Source organism: Pezoporus occidentalis, unplaced genomic scaffold (genome assembly GCF_034315485.1).
Source record: "Pezoporus occidentalis ecotype Australia unplaced genomic scaffold, CSIRO_AGI_Poc_V1 ctg184, whole genome shotgun sequence".
In the NCBI taxonomy this organism is placed as follows: Eukaryota; Metazoa; Chordata; class Aves; order Psittaciformes; family Psittacidae; genus Pezoporus; species Pezoporus occidentalis.
In genome coordinates, this window is record NW_026913683.1 from 1,005,546 (window position 1) to 1,027,186 (window position 21,641).

Here is a 21,641-nt window from a genome sequence, read left to right on the forward strand (position 1 = left end):
GCCTGCTGGTGAAGTACTTCCAAAAGCTGCTGCTGCTGCTGTTCTCTGCAGGCTGCTGGAGCCCGGGCCAAAACATCCTCCCAGACCAAGAAAGTAATCTAATCAGAAATAAGGATTGAGCTCAGTTTGGTCTGAAAACTTGGAACAGCTGCAAAACTGGCAGAGTAAAGCACGGCCCTAGTAACCAGCTGTGAAATGGCCAACCCAGACTGATCTTAACAGTTCTAGTATTGATAATGCCTGTTATGAAAAACTGTTACTCTCTCAGGGCAGGAAAACGTTTCTAATGTAAACGTGCAGTTCAGTAGATAGCAATAACGATTTTGGTGTAGTGGAAGAGTAAAAGCTGGCTATTTAATTGAAGGAAGTTGGGGTCAAAGCTTGGGATTTAATTCCAGGAAATGTAAGAGAAAAAAAAATCTGTATGAAGATCCAAAAAAGCAAAGCAAAACCCTCTGTGCACACAAAGGTCAAGCCATGTAGGCAGAACGGCTGAGTTCTTTGTGTTGCTTTTTTGCTTAAACCATTTTCATCTATTTTTATCCTCCTTTTAGCCCTGCAACTAAAATATTATTTCTCAGTAGTCCAGCAGCTCCATAAACTCTTGCACTTTATACATGCAAAATGAAAATATTTTGTGAAATCAGGTCCATCATGCTGGAGTTCATTTGGGAAGGAATAAAATGAAGGAAAAAATCACTCTAGGATAATATGTTTATTTTTCTTAATTTGGCACACTAAGCAAGATGCATCGACATAAACCCCTATGGTTTAAAATATTTGACAGACGTAACAAACCCCCATGTTTTCCTTGTTGTATTAAACAAGATTTGAAGATACTGAAAACTTTCTCACACAATCTTTCCCTTTTGATCTTTACAAGAAGGGTGGTAGAATTCAGAGTATGAAAATCTGTGTGCAGCTAACTACATAAACCATCTGTTTTTCAGACAAACCTTTATGTTTTAGCTGTTTTGCTAAAAGAAAATGTATTTTAGATACTTGCTGACCTTGAGCTGTGCTCACACAACCAGAGCCATTAATTGCAGTGGCTGTAGATGCAGCCTACGTGCATGCTCTTCTTCCTTCAGAGCATCCAAGGCAAACCCCTTGTCTTGACCGCATACACATCGCTGTGACAGCCACCGCAGGGACCCAAATGAAGGTGGGACTGGTGTTCATAAAGCCACCTGCACAGTCTGCTTGCCCTGGCTGGTTCTCCAAAGCCTCTGCTGAAGGCTGTAGGTTTGCACAGCTGAAATGGATTAAATTTGAGTGAACAGCTCCTGTCGATCCTGCTCAGGGTGGATTTGAATTCTCAGCACACACAGCTTGCATCCGAGAGGCAAAGTAGTACTTGCAAGTGAGAAACTTCTGTATTCCTAGATGAGGCAATCTGGTTATCCTGGCTATGCTGGGCAAGGTTTGCAGAGTACTAACTAACTTCTGTTTTGAACATCTGTTTTCCGGTTAAAAATGCAAGCTGTATGAATGAGTTACACTGGGCACGATATTGCCTTTTCAATTAAATGCTTTTAGGTCTGAAATTTACAGTCCTGGACAGCAAAAAAAAAATGACAGCAGCTGGGATAGCTGGAATTTCTCACATAAAAGCATTTTGAGGGTAATTCCCGAGTTTTGCTCTCTTCGTGCTCGCTGGCATTTCGAGTGGGAATTTTCATTTCACTTCAAAGCAAACTCATGTTTCTCTCAGGACCGTTGGTCCTTCCCTGTACCAAGCAGGAGCAGCCGAGGCCGAAGAGGCACAGGCCGACCCTGACGGGGGAGCACCCCGGGGGGCTGTTTCCCACCGAGAATCCCCTCAGAGAGGGGAGCGCTCCGGGACGGCTGCCCGAGGGACGAGCCGCGCTCTGCCCGTGCCGCGTACGTTCGAGGGCACTGCTGCCCGGGCCGCCCCGGGCTGGGGGACGGCGCTTCCCTTTGTGCCCCGGCGGGCCGGCCGCGTTGCCATGGGAACCGTCCCGCCGGCTGCGGCGGGATGAAGGCGGGTCGTGTGGCGGCGCAAGATGGCTCCCCGAGGCGGCGGGCCGCAGCGTGAGCAGGGCCGGGAGGGGCGGGAGCGGGGAGCTCCCCGCCGCTGCCGCGCGTCCCCAGCCATCCTTCCTCCTCTCCCCACCCACCGGCCCTGCCCTCCCCTACCTTGCCTTCCCCTCCCCTGCGCCGCGGGCTGCGGTCGAGCCGCTCCGCTCCGCCCCGCGGCAGCAAGTGGCAGCGGCCGCCGGTGCCGCGGGGCGCGCTGACAGCCCCGCGCCCAACTTGTGTTGCAGGCGCGCCCCGCCGCTGATGCGAGAGCTGCCGTGCCAATGCCAGCCCCGCGCCGCCCGGACTGCCTCCGCCGCCCCCCGGGCCCGCCCCGCTGCCGCCGCCGCGATGGCTCTGACCTTGTTCGGTGAGTAACCGCCGTCTCAGCCTGGCGGGTGCGGGGCTGCCGGCCCCCATTGTCTGCCGCACGGCAGCGCCTGGGCGTGGGCGCCGGCCCGGAGGGCTGCCGCAGGCCGGGCCCCGGCAGCGGCCCTGGGGGATAACGCGCCCCGGGCTGGGCTGCCGCGGTGCCCGGTCGGGCTGTGAGCCGGAGTGATGGGCAAATAAAAGTTACGGTGTCCTCCGCAAGCCCCGCTCGCCCGATGAGGTGCGCGGGAAAGCCTTGGGACTCCCGCTCTCCTGGGAGAGAGCGCCGGGCTACCGGATTAATCGCCCGTGGGGGTTAGATGCGCTCGTGTAATCGCGTTTAATAGCACAGATCCCTGAAAGGACGGTTTCGGGGGGCTGGAGTGTTACTGTGGTTGCTCCGCAGCCCGAGACAGTGCAGTGGGAACCAGCGTGTGAAAACTGTAGTTGTAACTGTTGAACGTGTGGGCTCTCTTAAGTAAGGCTATTTAGCTTGCTTACGCTTAATATGCTTAATTTTACAGTAGGGAAAAAGAAAAAGCTACAAACTGCATCTGGCAACATTAGATAAATGGAACAATGCAAAGGAAAACAGAAATTTACATGACTAACATCAGTACAGAATTGACAGGATAATAAGGGATACTTCTTCTCATAAGAAGCTTGCACACCACAAGTGATTTCTAGGGGATAGGTTTAAGTGATGATATGAAGTCTGTTGTGTTTAGACTGTGAGTTTTACTTCCCGTGTAAACAAATGATTTGTTTTCATTCATCTTGTCATTCTTAGGCTTGTATGTTTCTTAAAAGGATAAAAATGGTTTCATGGGGTTTTCTTAAAACTTGACACCTGTTATATTATTGTGGAATATTAAGCCCCATCTAAAAACAAACTTAAGCACGTGCTGTGAGGTAGTTCTCCATAGATAAAATCTGTGTGGTATTTGATTCAGCTACAATGCTGTTATTTATATTTCCTGCCTGAGTTTTTCAGGATGCAAAAGGTGGTAAATCATAGTTCACAGTGCAGTAAACTGCCTGTCACTGTAGGCCTGAGCTTATTACTGAGTTCATGTGAACCCTGCTCTTCTGGAGGAATTGGTGCAAGTACAAGGGCCCGTTTTCAGGCAGGCACCAAGCTCTCTAATTTACCAGCGCAACTGAAAGTGAAGAGAGTGCAATTGACTGTTGTAAAATACACTGCTGTGCATTCTACGTTGTATCATTGTAACTTCTTGTTAACAAAAGGTGTAGGTTGTTACACAGGTAATATTGTAGTTGTCCCTTACCACAGATCAAATTTTTTGGCTACTGAAAATACACGTTTCCCATGCTGAGTACTTGATGTGTGGTTACAATATTTGGCTGCAAAAGTTAAGAATATTTTAATTTCAGCTTTCAAATAAAGTGTCATTCCTTAGGTACCTGTTGTTGTACCTGTTGTTGTGGGCTTTGTTGTTGTTGTTGTGTGATTCCTTTTGTGGTGGGTTATGGTTTTTTTGTTGGTTTTCTGTTTTGTTTGTTAGATTTTTGGGTTTTGGCTTTGTTTGGTTTTTTTTTAAGCTTATGTGACTCTTTTTTTAATTCACATGTATTTTATCTACGTACTGACATTTCCTATTAATATAAATTTGCATTACACAGTAAATTGAATTAGATGGTTTTGTGTGCTATCATGTCTCTTACAGTAAATGACATTGATACATGTAAAAGATAATGAGCAAAGAGAAGATAGAGTGGCGTACCCTGCTGTGTGTAGGTTTTAAACAATGCCCTGCCAAGGGTAAAACCTCTAGATTTCACCCTTTTAAGAGAACACAAAGTGACAATAAAACAATGCAACAAATAAGGCTAATGTGTATCGACAAATGAATGTGGTGCCTTTTATAACTGTGAAAGCTGTAGAGTACATCTTGAACTATAAATCCAAGAGTGCAAGTGGGACTTGTGTGAATGCAGAAAACATGCAGTATGTTTGCAGATGAGGCTTTGATTGACTTATGGTTGAGTTAGCCCAGCTTACCGTGCTGCTGTGTCCCCTCTGAGCTGAGCTGGCTTGCCACACTTTGTCTCTCGGCATATAACAAAGAAGGAACACAATATGCTTCCTCTGAACTTCAGGAACAGCCTTCAGCCTTTATCTTGAATTCTGCCTGCCTGAATTGGATAGTTGAATTTTAAGTTACTGCACTGCAGCTGACCCATAGTAACTCAATAAAAATGTAACTCACAAAAGAATGTTTTTTAATTTGTTTCAATGTAAACCCCTACTGAAGCGGTATCAGCAAATCTGGGGAAAGGCAGAATAAATGTGCTTGAATTAGTGTTATCTGTTTTGAGGGATTAAGCAGCTATAATTGTACTATTTTAAGTTCACACCGATCTTAGACCAGTAAAACTGTCTTGAGCAAACAAGTCCTGAGGGAAGTGTTTGCTTTGGTTCTGCTCATTCACATAAATTCTAGGCTCAATATTGCTGTTTTTTTGTTGTTTGTTTTTTTTTTTTATAACCCATAATAGTATATCACACTGAACCAAATTCAGATTTCACATGTTCTGGGGCTGCTTCTAATAGGATGTGCTATAAATTGTGAAAAACTTGAGATACATTGACATGTTAGCTTCAGGGGAAAATCCACCAAGTTTGCTGGGTCCCTTTCAGTTAATATGTGTATGTGTGTGAGCACAGCAGGAGAGATGAGGGGAATGGGAAATATCATAACATGCTTTCTCCATGCTCTTGGTAATGTTTTATGGCTATTTTGGTGCATAGTCCAAAGACTACTAAAATGGGACAGGACTAGATATCTAGGTAATATTGTTGTAGATTCTGTAATAAAGTAAACAAGTGGTTGTCAAGCAGTTGAAAGGTGAGGTATGCCTTATTTCTTCTACTTAGCAGAATGGTTGTGAGTTGTTCCCATTCCTGTTGGAGGTTGCTCTTCACTGCTGTCCTTGGGGCAGCACCATGTAGCCACTGGAGCACTAGCTGCAGTTTGCACCTTTGAGGTGGCACCTTGAGGCTCTTTGGAAAGTTGGTTGGAGAAAAGAGCTTATGGTGTATCAACAGTGCTTCTGCCACAGAAAAAGGCTGTTAGTCTTGGACTGTATGTGCCTTCTGACTTCTTATTCCTTTTCACTTACAGTGTATTGTCCAGGTTGTGATGCAACATTAAAGCAAAAGGAGGAAAATTTTAAGACTCTTTGCTTTCTCAGTCTTAGCTGTTTTAAAATACACTCCCAGTCATGACCTTCTAAGTTATCCTGTGCTTACTGTTGGCTCTATGGAAGGTGGTAGGGGGCTGCCCATGTTCCCACAGAGCAGTGGTACAGCTGATGAGTCCAGGTGTGGTGTTGGTTGTGAGAGAGAGGAGGTTAGCTGCTCCACAGAGATGGAGAAGGAGAGCAGCCTCTGTGGGAAGCAATCAGAGATGGGAAAGTGTGGAAGTTGTTGGCTGAAAATGTACCTCTGTTACCTACTAATCACATTGGCTACTTCAGGCAAAAGTGTCATCCCAATAGGGTTCATAGTTACACAAAGCTACGGTGGCAGAAATGACCACAGGTAGTCACCCACATATGCGATGACTTTTTGTTAGACCAGTGCAAATAAGGTTTCACCAGCACATTGAAGTTGTGTCCCAGTGGCCAAGCAGGTTTGATATAACAGAGGAAAGCAAATCCTGTACTACGACCACATCGGTAGAAGACTGGAAGAGAGTCAAGATATCGGGGGGGGGGGGGATAATGCTGCCTGATCCTGTTTGTTTCAAATAATAGACGCAATATATTTGATATCCATATTCATGAATTGCCTACCAAGAGTTGGCGGGGATTTTAAAAATGTCTTTGTCCACAAAACAGTGGACTGTTTGTCCACAAAAACAAAAGACTTTCACACCTGATGTGTATGAATGTCTGGAACTTGAGTAGATGTCCAGTTCTGGTGCTGGTTTTCACCATTGAGCAGAATCAAGTTCCCTTAAAAAAGGTTGTAGTGATTACAGGTGTAGCCTCCTTTTTCTTTCTAATTCTTCCTGCCTGCTACAGCAGCTGGAATGGCCTCTAAGCCGATGTGCTTCTCTACCATTACAGCACAAAGGCCAGTGGCTTCATGCCCAGCCTTCATGGAGCTGGGTTTATGGTTTATGCAGGAAGAAGCTAAAGGATACCCACCAGTTCTGATCTGCTGAATTCCTGTGAGGGATAGCAGCTTCGCAGAGACAGGAAGAGCAATCAGTTATATTTCTATGGTTAGACTTCCTAAAGCCCATCTGTTAACCCTAAGCAGTGCTATCTTGCAGTGACATGGCTGAGGTGTGTGCTGTCATTTCACTTGGATGACTCAAGTATGGGAAAGATAATAAACAATGCAGAGGAAAAAGGAGGGGAAGTGCTAAGTTATCCTATTGCTGCCACTGTTTGCTTGTATCTTTGAATGTTCTGAGAAGTGTTTAAAGAAAGTCATCATTGTACTTTGAAAGAAAAAGATTCATGTTATGTTTCAGTGCTAATGAGTTGTCCTTATGTTTTATGAATTCCCTTTCTGTTCAGTTGTTTGCTCATCAGCTCTTGTGTGTGAACAAAGGAAGACATTTCAAAATGGCCCAGAGAGATCTTCATAGGCATTAGTTATTCATGCTCTTGCCTTCTTGCTCAGCACCTGCCAGTGGATGAAAACTCACCCTCCTGAATATTGGTGATTAAGAAATGAGAAGTGAAGCAATTCTCTTTCAATTTTTGAAGTGCTTGCACTCTGATGAGTGGCTACAGATGAATGGGATTAGGGACAGACCTGTAATCAGCATGATAGATATGGTTATTTAAGGAGATGATGAACAAGGGCAGGTTTTGGAGAAATTTACCGGGAAAATATCAGAAGAAAAGAAACAAGCAATACATTGCTATAGGCAGGGAGGGTACATCAAAGAAATCAATTTTATCTCCATTTCAGGTGTCCATACATTCCTGAAAGAGCACACAATTAATTTGCCCTCCCATCAGAATTCCTTTCCACAGCTGTCAGCTCTGGTGTCATACTGCACAGAACTAGTTTTCTATGAATCTGTTTACTACTATGGGTATGAAGCAAGCCTTTTGAAGTAAGTTCTTCCATACTTGAAATGCTAATTAACAAATTAGTATTTTAAGTTCTATGCATATGTGATTACTGTTCTCCATGCAAACTGTACTCTCTTGCAGCTGTTTCAGAAGGTAGGATATGCTTATGTTGGTGCAAGCACATATTTTCTAATGTGACAGTCTTAACGAGAGAAATCAATTCATTGTTCTCTAAATAAATGTTTTGCTTGTTAAGGGGAGGCTTTTAGAGTGCTTGGTTAGCTTAGTCCAAGGTGCATAGAAAGTAAACATTCCTCTAAAAGAATGTCTCACAACAGGTAGTGCCTGCAGATTCTCTTCAGGATAGGAAATACTCAGAAATTCATCTGCTTCTCTCTTTTCTTATGTGCAGAGCCTTCTAACGAACAGGAGCTGCACAGATCACCTGCAATTCAAGTTGTTCTCCTCAGTGTTCTTATACGTTGCCCTGAACTACACTTAAAACTTGTGGCTAGCTCTGATGGTGAAAGTTTACTGGCAGAGCTCCTTAACTGTGGAGACAGTTTGTGGCAGAAAAACATTCCTTGAACCTGTTCCTTAACTGAAGTAGGTAATGGCAGTTTATTCATGGACTTGGGGCATTTACAGTAGGGGTTTTGTCTGTATAGGGAGCATAAATGTGGAATGCTATAGAAATGGTACCCATCACTGATGCATCTTATGCTCTTGAAGTGGTTTTCAAAGTTAATATGTACCCTATGTTGCATTGCCTATGCTAGATTTTTTTCACCAGTAAAGCAGTGAATTCAGAGTGATCTTTTTAACTTGCTGACAATAGATGCTTTTGAAGTGTTTAGCCCTTGCTTAAAATGCTTGGGCTTCATTCATACTGACTGACAGGCTAATTTTAAAAGAGATTTAAGCAATTCAGCATATAGTCGCCATCTGGAACTTCAAGTAGTCTAATTAGACAAAACAATATAGGGATATTAGTGCAGTGTTTGGGGCTTTTTTAACAAAATTTAAAAATGAAGGTGATTTTTTAAAAATGGAAACCATGTCAGAGAAACTAGATCTTCTGACTTGTGTATCTAGGAGGTAAAGTGGCCAAGTGCTGAGAATCCGAAGATTATTTTCTCCTAGGTACCATGTTAAACTTATGTAATTTATCGAACCTAATGAAGCAAATGAGGAGAGCAACCTTGAAAAGGTTTTGCTGGCAGTGCAATCTCAGGAAAAAATTGAAAGGAAAATGTGCATAGGACCTTGGAAAAGAAGATGGATCTATTAACTAGTAAATTGGTATCAATTGATCAAAATATCAGTGAAGTGACACTAACACTTAAAACAAGGATGAAAAAATTTCAGTGGTGGCTTCAGAACTCGGCACTTACAGGTGTGCTTCATGCAGTGGCTGATATAAAATTGTGGAGTGTTATTAATTGTGAATATTATATAAGAACCTTAATAAATCAGAGGTTTGAGGATAGCTGCTGAAGCTGGGAAGGGCTGGTCCAATTGTGTGCACAGGTAGTGAACTAAGATGTGGTTTGGGAATTTTATCCAAAGAAATTCTATTGTGATACCAGCAACTCATGCATACTGTTCAACAAATGCCTCCTTTTCCTCTTTGACATCAAGTGGCCCACTGGGAAGTGGAGACAGCCTGTATAGCGCACATTCTTATCCGACAGTGTTGAAGTGAAGTACACTCTGAATTGGAGGATCCAGGGAGAGTTCCCAAGCTTTGCTGATGCACATTTCATATCAGCCAAGTACTGATGTTTCAGGTGTAAATCTGGTGGGTTTTCTTCTATTTGTTTTGGACTTGGCTGATCCTTTCTGCCTTGTTGAGTTTGGGGACTTTATTCTCTTACTGTCTCTCTCCAAGAGTTCTTAACTGGTTTTAGATGTACTAGATTTCCATGTGGTAGAAAGCATGTCTCAGTGTCAAGAAAAGAATGTGTTTACATACAGTGGAAGTATCATAGTTATGACTTGAATACTACTTTAGCCAGTAAAAGCATAAACCTAATACGAGCCTTTTGGAAGACTTATTTTTTTTCCAGCTAAAAGCACATTCATCAGGATCCTCCAAGAGTGTAGGCATAGGTAACTGCTCTGTGCAGTCTAACAGTTAACTGCATTGTTAATGATTCTTTTTCCTCTTTTTGAACTTGGGGTTTAGCATCTGCATCTCAGGCTATTTAGCTGCTCCACCTTGTGGACAGAGATCCTGCAGTTCTGCAGAAACGAATCTTTAGGCAAAACGAGACAAAATAGGCCCAAGACCTGAGCCAAGGGCCCTTTTGTACTTATTAACAGAATATGAGGCGCTTCTTGCTTCCTCATAAAATCATGCACTGGTTTGATTGTCCTTTCAGTGGGGTGGATTGTTTCTGCTTTGTTACATCTTCACAAATTAATAACCCTCAAGAATTTGCTTTTTTGAGCCTGTCTTGAAACAAGGAAAAGTATAATTTAAAGTCACTGAAATATTTGGTCTTCTAAAGCATTTAGCTGTACAGCTGGGACTTTGTAACTGCATGGCATCTGGGCCTCAAGCATCCTCACTGGCCAGACCCAAAAAGGTGCTGGGAAGAGTTCCTGCAGTTTTCCAGGCTGTTCCTGAGGGTTTAGGTGTATTTTGAAGTAGGGTGTCAGTGTCCCAGTTCTAGTCAGCAGGAAGAGGGTTGATCCACATCCCATTGGGAAGCCAGTAGTATTTGCTGTGTGTGCAATACCCCCTGTGAATGTGGAAGAGCTGTTTGAAGCCCAACATTTCCAGCACTCAAGATACTTGTTCATCCTCTGTCTGAATGAAAACCATGACATTTCTGAAGTGATTCTGTGACTTTGTCAGCAGTTCTGTGATAAGCATCATGGAGAGACTGTCAGGGCTGGTTAGCTTGTGGTTAAAATCTTGCTCAATGCTGATAGAATGTGATAATGTGGTCTGTTTTTTCACATGACCAAATCTTAGTCCTCTGGTAATGGACCGCTGTTGAAGTTGCAAGCTAGATCTTGCTGCTTGCAGTGAGCAGGTAACTGTGCTTTTGATCCCCGTTATCTCTGTAATGAGGCCCACTGTCACATCCATCTTTGTTGCAAGTGGCAGGATCTGGCTTTATTGAATACATTACATGGCTGGGGCTGGATGTTCCTGGTGCTGATGTGAGGTGGTGGTTGTCTTTCTGCTGCAATCCTCTTCCCTATCTCTGTCTCCTTTCTTCTCTTGATGCAAATGCACCTGCTTATAGGTAGCCTTGTCATTTAAGAAGCTGAAATAAAAACAGTTTCTGACCTTGATCAGAAACTGCATGCCTTGGGCAGCTTGCTTGTGGGAAATTTCTACTCCAAAAGTAAAAGTAAAACACTGATTTCTAAATACTCAAATTGTTTTGTTGCCTGCTGTTTGGTGTGCTGCCGTGGCTAGCACAACCACAACTGCAGCCATTTAAATTGTATAGCAAGTACAATAGAGCATCATGTACCGAAGTCTTTGTGTACTGCTGCAGCAATGGAGGAGGAGGTATGGAATCATTCCTTGTCAGAGTAAATGGGTGGAAAATGGAGCAATAGTGCGGTTTTTAAAAAGAAAGTCAGTGCTTTAGTGTAGTACCTAACTGTTCCTTGCTCTTGCATTGGCAGGGTACATGACAGCTCCTCAATGCTGAATTAGTACCTGATATGTATACAAGCCAGAGCAGACTATAAAAGTTGCTGGTAATTATTTGCTAGGGCCAGTCTTCCATATATTTTCCTTTGCCATTTATGGATTCCATATGAATTTAGACACAGTGCTTCAGTGCAATCTTGGATCATTTTTCATTAAAACCAAAACAAACTAGCCCACAAAAAAAAGCCCCAAACAGGATATAGTTCTTCCTTGCCTCTGCCTTACTGGCTGAATATGCATGCACAGATACATCCTTCCAATAAAGGAAGCACAACTTTGACAGAGCAATTAATTTTACTGTTCCTTTTCATTTTTTTGAAAGAGTATATTTATAAATGGGACTTGAAAGCACTGAAAAAAATCTTCACTGGTTTAATAGAAGCAGAGAAGTATTTCAAAGTAAAATAATGGTTCTTCTTTGTGGGAAGAAGACATTATGAAACTTTGTGTTCAATATTATTTTAATACCAAAATTGACATGGTAAAGGAATTATGTCAGGTACTTTTTTACTGAGAAATAACATTTATAGTACAATAAGGTAAATATTTGCAAGTATGTAAAAGAAAGTTGCTATCCCCAAAACAAGAGAAGGAGTGGAAACTTATCGCAGCATTTCCAGAGGTAAGCTCGTGTGTGTATAGCTGTGCTATAAACTGGATTTTTGATCTGTCACATCCTAGAGCTCTCTCTGTGTCTGTGTGTGTTTTTCTGTGCTGTCAGTTGCCGTGACAGGGTTCTTTTTATAAAGTCAGAGGAGAGCTGAAGACACCAAAAGAGCAGTTACCTAGAGAGGCAATGCTGGCTGGAGGAATTAATGGGTTGACGAGACTTGCGAATAGAGATACTAATCTTCAATCTGCAGGATGATCTCATTTATGTGGACCTCTCTTTCTCTTGCCAGCAACTGTTCCTATTTTCTGTTTAGAGATGTCATTCTGTAGGGCAAAATCTGCTTTTCACTTGTGGACATTTCTTATGGGATGTCGGTTCCAGAAAGGATGCGTCAATATCCCAGAAATACAGCTAGTAATTGTTGAAAAGCTCCTGTTTAACACAGTGCCAAGATAAAGTGACAGGTAATACACCCAAGTTTCCATTATTTGTGGACCAATTTGTCTTTCTTCTGATCAGTGGAAAAAAGAAGGAAGAACTTCAAAACAGAGACAAGAAAAAACATCTGATTAAATTTCCTGGAGGGGGAAAGAAGCACATGGAGTTAACCTGGGTATCCCTGAGCATTGATCATATCGAGCTTTCCAGGCAGCTTTCCCATTCCCACTGGGTGTTGACAGACTTTTATGTTCAGTTCTCCTTTCAGTGGCCTGTTCCCAGCTCCCTGCTGCACTTTCATCCTCCCAAATGCAGAGGGAGCTGAGGACAAAGGGCGGTCCATGCAGAAAACCTCTCCGTGCTTGCATTGCTGCTAAACCACCTTCAAGAGTGGCAACTGGAGAATGATTTTTGGGGATAAAGCTATAGTTCAGGGAAAGGCATCCCACAACATTACATCTATTTCCCTTTCTGCAACCCTGCCAATAATGTGTTTTAGAAGTTTCCTTCATTACACCAGAAAAAGTGATCATGGTTCCAGGCAAGAGTACTTTACTTGGTAAAGTGTCCTCCTTCCAGCCATGAGTGTTGATGTATTGCATCTGGTCTGGAAATAAGGATGTAAATACAAGCCATATTTTTGCATGAGCAATGGTGTGTGTTATTGATGACTGTTTTAGAAAATGAAAAATCTGTTTGTAATAAGAATCGTAATAGGTTTGTTATAGCTCTGATGGTCTAAGAATTTAAATGGGTGAAGTCTGGGGAAAGAGAGGCAACAGCATCCATTACACCATCTGACACAGAGAGAGAGACGTGTTTTGGAACATGTGAGTCCATCTTGAGGCCAGCTATAACAGCAGTCAGAAATCAGATCTGTTCTTAATTTTCTCTGTGTGACTCTGATTTTTAGCCTGGGCTGCTAATGGGTGGTTTTGTTTGTTTTGTTTTGTTTTCCCCCAGGAGGCTAATAAATGCACAGCAGCTATCTTGGTCTAAAATGCAAGGGAAGACAAGTCCTCAGCAGAATTTTACTAATGGATAGGGAGGCAGGGTCAGTGTGGTGCTATTTTGTGGTTCAAGTGGTTCAGCTTTTGGTAAAACCACAAGGCTCTGTTTAAAAGTGGATTTTAGAGCAGGAAAGTGAATGTTTGTTCATTATCTCAGGGATGTGTGTGGGGAAAAAAAAAAAATCAAAGCAACCAAGTGACTGCTGATATGTCTCCCATTCAGCAAATTGGGGCATTATGCGATGGTTGTGTTTCAAAAGTGCCTGAAAGCTTGTCCTTTATTCAGGGTCAACGTTGACTGGGTGGACTTCTTATTCAGGGGAGGTGCTTAATTTACAGCTAGAAGACACTTTTATACCGTATCATATTGTTCTTTTTCATTATTGTGGTGACTGTTCAGAATATTTGTGTCATCAAGCTCCAATCAATATTCCTGTTGGATGTGTTAGAGAAGTCAAGACAAAAACGTGTTTTTGTGAGTGCCTTGAGGCTGTGGCTATTACGGTTGTCACTAGCTTGAAGTTGCAGTAAAACCAATGTGCCCTTATTGGTATTATTAATGTTTGGAAGCAGGGAAACAAGTGATGGGAAATGAGCTCAGTCTCTGTAGAGGCAGACTTTTGAAATAGGAGACAAAGAAGGATTTGTGAAAACAAAAAATAGGAAAGAAAATGTCAAAAGGTGAATATTTTCTCTTGTATTACCCCTTGCCATGGTTGGAATGTGAGCAGTGTTATAGCAATAACCTCAACAGGTCCTCCAGACTTCCAAGACAATTTCACTGACCATGATCAAAACAGTGTCTGTAGTGAAAAGCAGTCTGCATTCAAACCAGGGAAGTTTGATTATAGCGTTCAACCTTCTGTTACCTGATGATACTCTGAAGTGCTCCAAGACTTTACTGTACTGGTATGGAAGGTACCTGGACAAATAATCTGTCAAATGTAAAAGATGCTCTTCATCCAATAAAGGCATATTTCTGCCAGTTTTGGACTTGCAAAATTAGTTTGCAAAAGAGGGAGGATGAGAAACTCATTGATCCCAGCACTTTGGGACTGCAGCTAGACACAGTCAGTTTTGTCACAGAGTTAAAAAAAGAGTAGTTTATAGGCTGTTTTTCTTTGAAATAGGTAAATTAAAGAGGCATATTTGATTTTGACAACATTTTCAGTTAGAAGTTTGCTGCGTAAACCACACATTTCAGGATACCTATGAGTTGGTAGAGCGGCCGTAACTTCTGTAGCTATGTAAATCATAGGGTTACAGACAGCTGCTGGCTTGACTCTGTTGTACTTAGAGCTAACCCGCAGAGCCATGTCAGGTAACAGTTTCTATCGTGTTTATTCTTTTTTGGGAGACAAGGATGATCATCATCAGCACATCAAAAGTGCTGAAAATTGACTGCAGCCTGTTTGGAGGCTGGGATACCCCACTGGACACTGAGAGCAGCATTCAGTTCTGTCTTTATTAAATGCCCACAAGGTGGCACTTGTCATCTTTTTACCTCTCTGAAGTCTAAATTTTTACACTGCAGCAACACTAAGAAATGATTTTAGAGGCTTTGAAACTTTTCTTAAACAGTAAGCTAACAGTACTTTTGTGGGAGAGGTATTTCCAACCCTTCATTAAACTAAAGACAAAGAGGACAACAGCTGTGTTTTGTTTGTTTTATCGTTGCATATGTGAAAATGCTAGCTTAAAATTAAATTACTATTTTTTGTTATAAAAGATTTTAACTTTTTTATTTGTCATCACTCATGTAGTCATATGCAACTATTTATCTGGCAAAAAGAAGGGAAAATGAACATCTGCTTTGGTTAAATGAAAATCTAGAAACAGATTGTTTGCAACCTGATCTAATCACTTAAAAGATGAGTTCGTTTAAGAGGAGCAGTGCTTGTGATAAGCAAAATATTACTCATTAAAATTTCCCCATCATTCATAAAGAGGCAGTAATAGTAGACCTGCTATTAAAAGCACTGAACTCTAGCTGTTTCCAATGGGGCTCTTATTCAACCCCATTAGAAGCTTTACCACAGAATTTATTGCTGCCAGATCAGATGTCTCTACAAGGGATGGTAGTGTGATCTTTTTCCTCTTTCCCTCTTAAGACTGATGCAGTTATTCAGGTCATGCCCTTATTTAAGCCCGTTTTGCTGAGAGTGCTTTCTTGTCTCCCACTTGGTCACATCAGAGAAATGGCAGTAGCCCTTGTAGCTTTCTGGGGCATAGTTCACACTAGCTTTCTATTAATCATTTTTATTCCAGTAATAATTAGAAACCTAATTGTACTTGTTTGGAGTGGTAAAAAGGAGAAAAAAAAAAGTGAGGATGAAAGAGCAGAAAGTTTTATACCATTAAAAAATTCCTGAGGCATGGTGTGTGTGATGTAGTGCTGTCCTGCAGCCACAAGGATGCTTTCATTGTCAGTGCCTGTTTTCACTGGTTTGTATGTTCCCCTTAGATTGTATTGCTTCTTGTCTTCCTACTTGGGAATGCCTTTGGAAAATATGACAAAAATACATTCAGCTGTTTTCTTGTTTAAATAATTCAAGCAGTTTAATTTTAAAGGCCCAAGGCTGACAATGTGCATGTGGTTTTATGGCATTAAGGAGTGTAAGCTACCTCTGCCAAAGATCAAGGCAAAGGAGTAAAACTGTGTATGAAGAGTTGTCGCTGGTGACTGATCCCTCTGCCCTGTGAATGGATGGCTCTAGTGGCAGAGCAACTTTCTTCTGTGCCAGCTTCTCTGGGGCTAGCCTGGGAGCAATGGGATTGAGCAGTTGAGCAGGCTACTTGTAACCTACCTGTGAGTTGCCATCCGCTGCCAGGAGACAAACGATGTAAGCTGGTGGTAGCTCCTTTTTGGACCTAGAGGTCATTTGTCTTTGTGATCAGACTGGGCTTAAGTTTAACACTTAGCAACTACGCCAGTCCAGTTCTGCAGCAGAGTAGTTGTATTGGCAGTACAGCAGGCTCAGAGCAGGGGAGCCTCCACTGGGAGACCTAGGGGTCCACACACAGCCAGGATGCATGATAAACTCTTACATCTACCTCCATGTTCAAGTGGGCACCTGTCTGGCATCTTTTCTCCACCTGGAGAAGATGCAGAAAATAGATGGTGGTTTATTTGGAAGCTTTTGCACTAAAGCTCCTTACAGTAATGGTGCCTGCCTGCCTGAGGAAGAGCCTTGACACGTCTGAAAGTTTTCAAAGTTTTTTTTCTTAATTCAAAGGAAATCATGTGCCAAGGATAACATTAAAGTAGCATCAAAGACTCAACAGTCATCACTGCTGAGTGTCATACCGTATGTTGTATATTTGGGAATTGAGAGAAAACGTGGTGCTCACTGCCTGGGGTGTTCTCAGCCCTGAAGGGATCTTCCCATAAACAAAGGAAATTCCGTAGCTCCCTAGTTGTGAAATGCTACATGTTTTCAATGTGGGCCCAGGCTATGTGTGCCATCGGATTCTTGTCATTAATGTCCTTGTTTTTAGAGAGCATCATTACTTTTTGATTAATGTTATTTATTTAGTCACTTTTAAACCCCAACATTTTTTGTGAAGTAACAATTTAATAGCTTTCATTGAAGAGAAAGGGAATATACCAAAAAGTTGTCTGACATCTCTTTAAGGTGTGCTGTAACCCATACAAGGTATTTTGGTCAGAAATAATTTGTTTCCCTGTGCTTTAGAAAGGCAAGGAGAGGACAAAATTGAACCAGAGGATCATTTCCCTTTTTATATTACTGTGGAGGACCCAAATGCTGAAGAAGTGTTCATTCCCAAGAAAACATTTCATGCAAGGCAAGAAAGGTTGACCACAGCTTTCTCTTTTGTTTACCGAGCCCCGGCTGAAATGAACTTCTCTGCAGCCTTTGCTGGCACTGTGTGTGGTACCCTGCTTACCAGGACAGGGTTGGGTTGATTTTCAAAGGACCTTGTGTGACAGGTAGGCAGCCATGCACTGTGCTTGCTTCTTTGCATCAGGACTCTGCCTCTGCCTGCCGCCCCATTACAGACTGTCAGCATTACATTGCAGACTTAACTTACTGTCTGCTGGTAGCAAAAGCATAGAATAAGGGTGGAAAGAGGCTTTGTGGAAAAAAAAATGTAGATCCCTAGGTCTCATCTAGGAGTGATAAAGGACCTTTCTTGAGTGCCCTGCCTTCAAGCAATAGACAGGGATACTTCGGCTGTTCTCTGCACCCTCTGCTCTGCTGCCTGCTCTCTAGAAGCTGCCTGCCACCATCTTCCCCTCCTCCTGCTGCCAGCTGCACAGGGGCTTCTGCAAAACGCTTCCAGAGCTGCTGGGTGCTGCCATAACCAGTGATCAGTGTCTCATATTTAGCCTGAAAGCACGGTGTTGTAGCCCATCTGTTTTATAACTGCTGCCGAGGGCGGTGGCTGTATTCATCCTTTAATTACCTCAATGCTGTTTGAATTTTATTTTGGTTGGAATGCATAAAAGCCCTAACTGCTAGGGCCTGCTTGGCTCCTGCTTAAAACATTTTGTGATGGTTTGAGCTTAATTTCTGAAATGCTGTTGGCACTCTTACTCTGAAAAACAGAGATGAAATGTCATTTTCTGTTCAGTTGCACTGTTTTTGTAGCTTGAGAGTCTCACCAGCAAATAAATTATGTCTTTGTAAGTTGAGTGATTTTTATCCTTTGGGCATAGAGAAGGTGCTAATAAGGAAGATTTTGAGCCTGAGGAAGAATTTTCTAGAAGTTGATTTTTGGACACAAAAAGAGGTCTGTTGTATGGGTCAGCAAATGGCCACATCCGCTTGCTGTGCATCTCCCCAGGAGTTAAATTTTGACACATGCTGCTGCCAAACAAAGCAAGATTAGCATCTTAAAATGCATGCTAATACTTACTGGTTAGTGCCTAGGCTGAAGCTTACAGAAGAATGTTTGATACTTTCTTGTGTCTCCTCATATTTATGACTTGCACCATTCTTTAGCCCTAAATCAGTTCAGAAAACAAGAAATTATATTTTCCTCTCCTGATCATATTGATGTTTGGTTTGCATGGCTAGGGACTGGCCTTTTCCACAAGGTTCCCCATCTGAAGCCTCACCTGTGTTCTATAGGGATATTGCCAAATAAAATCAAAATTTGGGGCAAGAGCTGCTGTGTCAGCAGATAGCTGATTACTTCTTCCCAGACAGTGATAAACTGATCTCCAGGATGATGTTACAGATGACCATGCTGCAGGGAATAACATACAGTAGAAGAAAAATAAAACTGAATTTTCTACAGGAAACCTCCCAGTAAGTCCTAAATTGCTTTGTGGGGTTACAATGCATAGTTAAACTGTGGCTGCTGTACCCTAGAGCTGGCTGATCTTCAGTGAGGAGGGAGAAAAAACCATTTCAAGCAGAGGTAAACATTTTTATCCTTTCTATAAAAGGAATACACGGAGATAAGCACTCTAAACAGTTTGAGGCAATAGTAACAGTTTTCATATCTGCAGTTAAAATGTACATTCTGAAAGCACTACAGTTGTCCAGATTTATATAAGAGATAAAATGGAAGTGGGTAGGAAAGAAGGAAAATAATGACGGGAAATACTACGTTGTAACGTCACGATTAGTCACATTTGTCTTTATGGAAAGATCTCAGATGCTCTCCCATGGTTTGTGTCTGTATATGAACTTCTCCGAAATGGCTGTGTGCCTGTCTACTGGCAGAAACCCTTTTCTGCACAAGTGTGAATTTCTGACTCTGTGCTTTTCACTTCTTAATTGCAGATGGTTCGTGACCAAGCAATAGTCATGAACCAAGATGCAGTTTCCTTTTTCTTTCATTAATTGGTGTAACTAAATTAATTAATTAAAGGAGGTCACACTGGGCTCAGAAAGCAACACTCCTGCTTCATTGTGACGTTTCTTCCTGTAATGAGGTTGTTGCAAGAAGCTGCCCATTGTGCTGTTCTGGGCTTTTCTGCATCTGTTTTCTCTGTGTTTAGGCAAATTTCCTGGAGTAGATATGAGATGGCTTGACAATGAGATGCTGAGCAGCTAGAGTTGGCTAAGGTAGGTCAGTCCTAGCAAAACAGCAGTGGGAGCAAACCAAAGCATTGCTCAAGGGTGAGGGGAGAAGTCTTGTGTGCAGATGAAGATTGCTGAGGCTGCAGGAAGGCAAAGTCCTGGGAAAGAGAGGAGAGTGTGTCTGAGAGGAAGGAAGATGATGGCAAGAAAGTGCTGGGACTTGTTTAAGAAATGGTTAGGGAGCACTCCTGTCCTTGTCCATTGGAGTGAGAAGGCTGGGCTTGCAAGCCCTTGCCCTCGAAGAAGCAGAGAGACACATAGCCTATCATGTTGTGTATGTAAGAAATCTAGATCCATGCCCGAACTACAGGTACCAGCTGTTATGACTTTGTGATAAGATGTTGCTTCAAAGACAAGTTTGATTTTACTAAGGGTTCAAGAGCAAAAAGGTGATTCTACAGGGTAAAGGAGTGTAAATGCATTTTCATGTGTCCTGCAGCATTGTTTTGACTTGATTTGAGTCTCAGTGGGGCTTTTCAAGGGATACATCAGTTCAGGGTATTCTTACTCTTTTCTTTACCCATACATACATGTTTATATTATAACACGTTTATTTGGGAGCTTGAAAGTACAGATTTGGGGCAGACAGGTGTTTTTCTTCTGATCTATTCCAGGCTGGAAAATTATTAGGTATCATTATGGATTCAGGCTAGAGAATTTGAAGAACTCTCATATTATGTAAAAATAAAAAGTTATGTCATTCTACTCGGAGCAAAACTCTGAAGAATTAAAAAACCTGTCATTGTTTGGGATAATGGGAAATGATCAAACATTTTCACTTTTAAAGATTAGGGAGACTATTCAGCACCAATATCTGCCAGCTTGAAACTGGTCTCAGTTTGAAACTGCTATTTATCTACATGGACAGTGTGCCTGATCTAAAATGTCCTCACTGATAAGTGTGCCCTCATGCTGGCAAAAGTCTCATCAATGCTGGTAGGATCACATCTGGCCAGAGCTGGTAGCATCAGTTTATATATTTATCTTCTCTGTAGTGCTCTAGACATTTGGAGAAGAACAGCTTTAAGCTGAATTGCATCTCACTTAATGCAGAAAATACAGTTAAGATAAAACATGATGCACAGCTTGCAGAAAATGATTTTATTTTATCGTGGAACCATTTAGCAGAGCTGAGATACTGTGCTGATGGGAGCTGTAGAAAAACCTGAGAACTGACAGCATAGTGTTTATTGCGTTAATTAGAAAGTGGTGCAGCGTTTGTGAGAAAATGTATTTTGGGTTCAGCTTTTTCTGTGTGTTTTTTACCATGCCTTGAAGTGCTTTTCGGGTACTTTGGATGCCTAAATGGAGATGCTGTATGTGGAAGCCTGCGCTCTCTGAAAATCAAGCCTTTTTCCTAAGAATGGATTTCAAAACACTGATGATGTGTTACATGGGACCACATAAATTAATCTTTAAAAACGAGTAACTAACATACAGGTCTGATGTTTATGCTTATTCTGTTTTATCTTTGTACAGCGGGGTGGTTTTAGTATTGGAAACATTCTTGCGCAGACCAGGCACCACACATGGTGTGCTTCGCTGTTGTTACTGCGCTGTACTTGCTGCTACAGTATTTTATATCAGATAACTTCTTTTTTTTTTTTAAGAATCACAATAGAAATGACCTTTGTTTTTTCATTACCTCATGTGGGATGGCCGGAGGGTGTTCTCACACTGTAAAGGCAATAAAGCACACCGACAGATTTTCCAACAAAATCCTTCTGCACAGCTGCATAACATAAATCATTCCTTCCAATTTCTGAATGTTAAGTGTTTGTTGTAGAAAAGTTACTGCTGTTCTTGCCTGACTTTAACAAGGTTTGGGTGTTTTTTGTTTGGCACAAATATTGTTGCTTTTCAGTTTTATAATCATGCTGCCCTTAGTTGTAACAATTATACGGCTTGAGTGCAAGCAAGTATAGGTTAGGCTGCCAAGATATTTGTATTTTCATAACAGTCAGCTCATATTTTACAAATACAGTGTGTGTTGTCCTTTACTTAGATTATTTATTTGTAAATTCAACTCCTGCATATGTTGCCAAAAACCAGGCTACAGCAAAACAAAATTCAGCTCGTGGGGCAAGAGTTGTCTTCTGGGACTAAACCCATTATTTTTACTTACAAGTTTTGCTCTTTTTCCATGTGACATGGCAGTGCTAAGGGATCACGTTACAATGCCTCTGGAATGAATCGACTTGCACTGCCTTAATTAAAGGTATCAAAGTAGGAATGAATAACCATGGCTGCATCTGTTGCTGCTGATTCTCTTTTACTGCTGTAGCGTAGTGCGAGCCGCTGAAGGTCTCTGCAGATTTGAGGTGCTCTGGCCAATTCTTAGGATGTGGTAGTACATCTCAAGACACCTTCCAGAT

General features: G+C 42.0%; 1 protein-coding gene across 2 annotated transcripts in view; it reads left to right on the forward strand.

Annotated features, from left to right (window-relative positions):
* Positions 1-1,955: 1,955 nt before the first annotated feature.
* CHN1 (chimerin 1) overlaps positions 1,956-21,641 on the forward strand; it is a 102,948-nt gene continuing 83,262 nt past the window's right edge. For both annotated transcript variants that reach the window (XM_062615866.1, XM_062615867.1), the window contains exons 1-2: positions 1,956-2,055; positions 2,289-2,410. In XM_062615866.1, the coding sequence (XP_062471850.1) occupies positions 2,000-2,055; positions 2,289-2,410 (178 nt within the window). In that variant the 5' untranslated portion in view covers positions 1,956-1,999. The remainder of the gene's footprint in view (positions 2,056-2,288; positions 2,411-21,641) is intronic.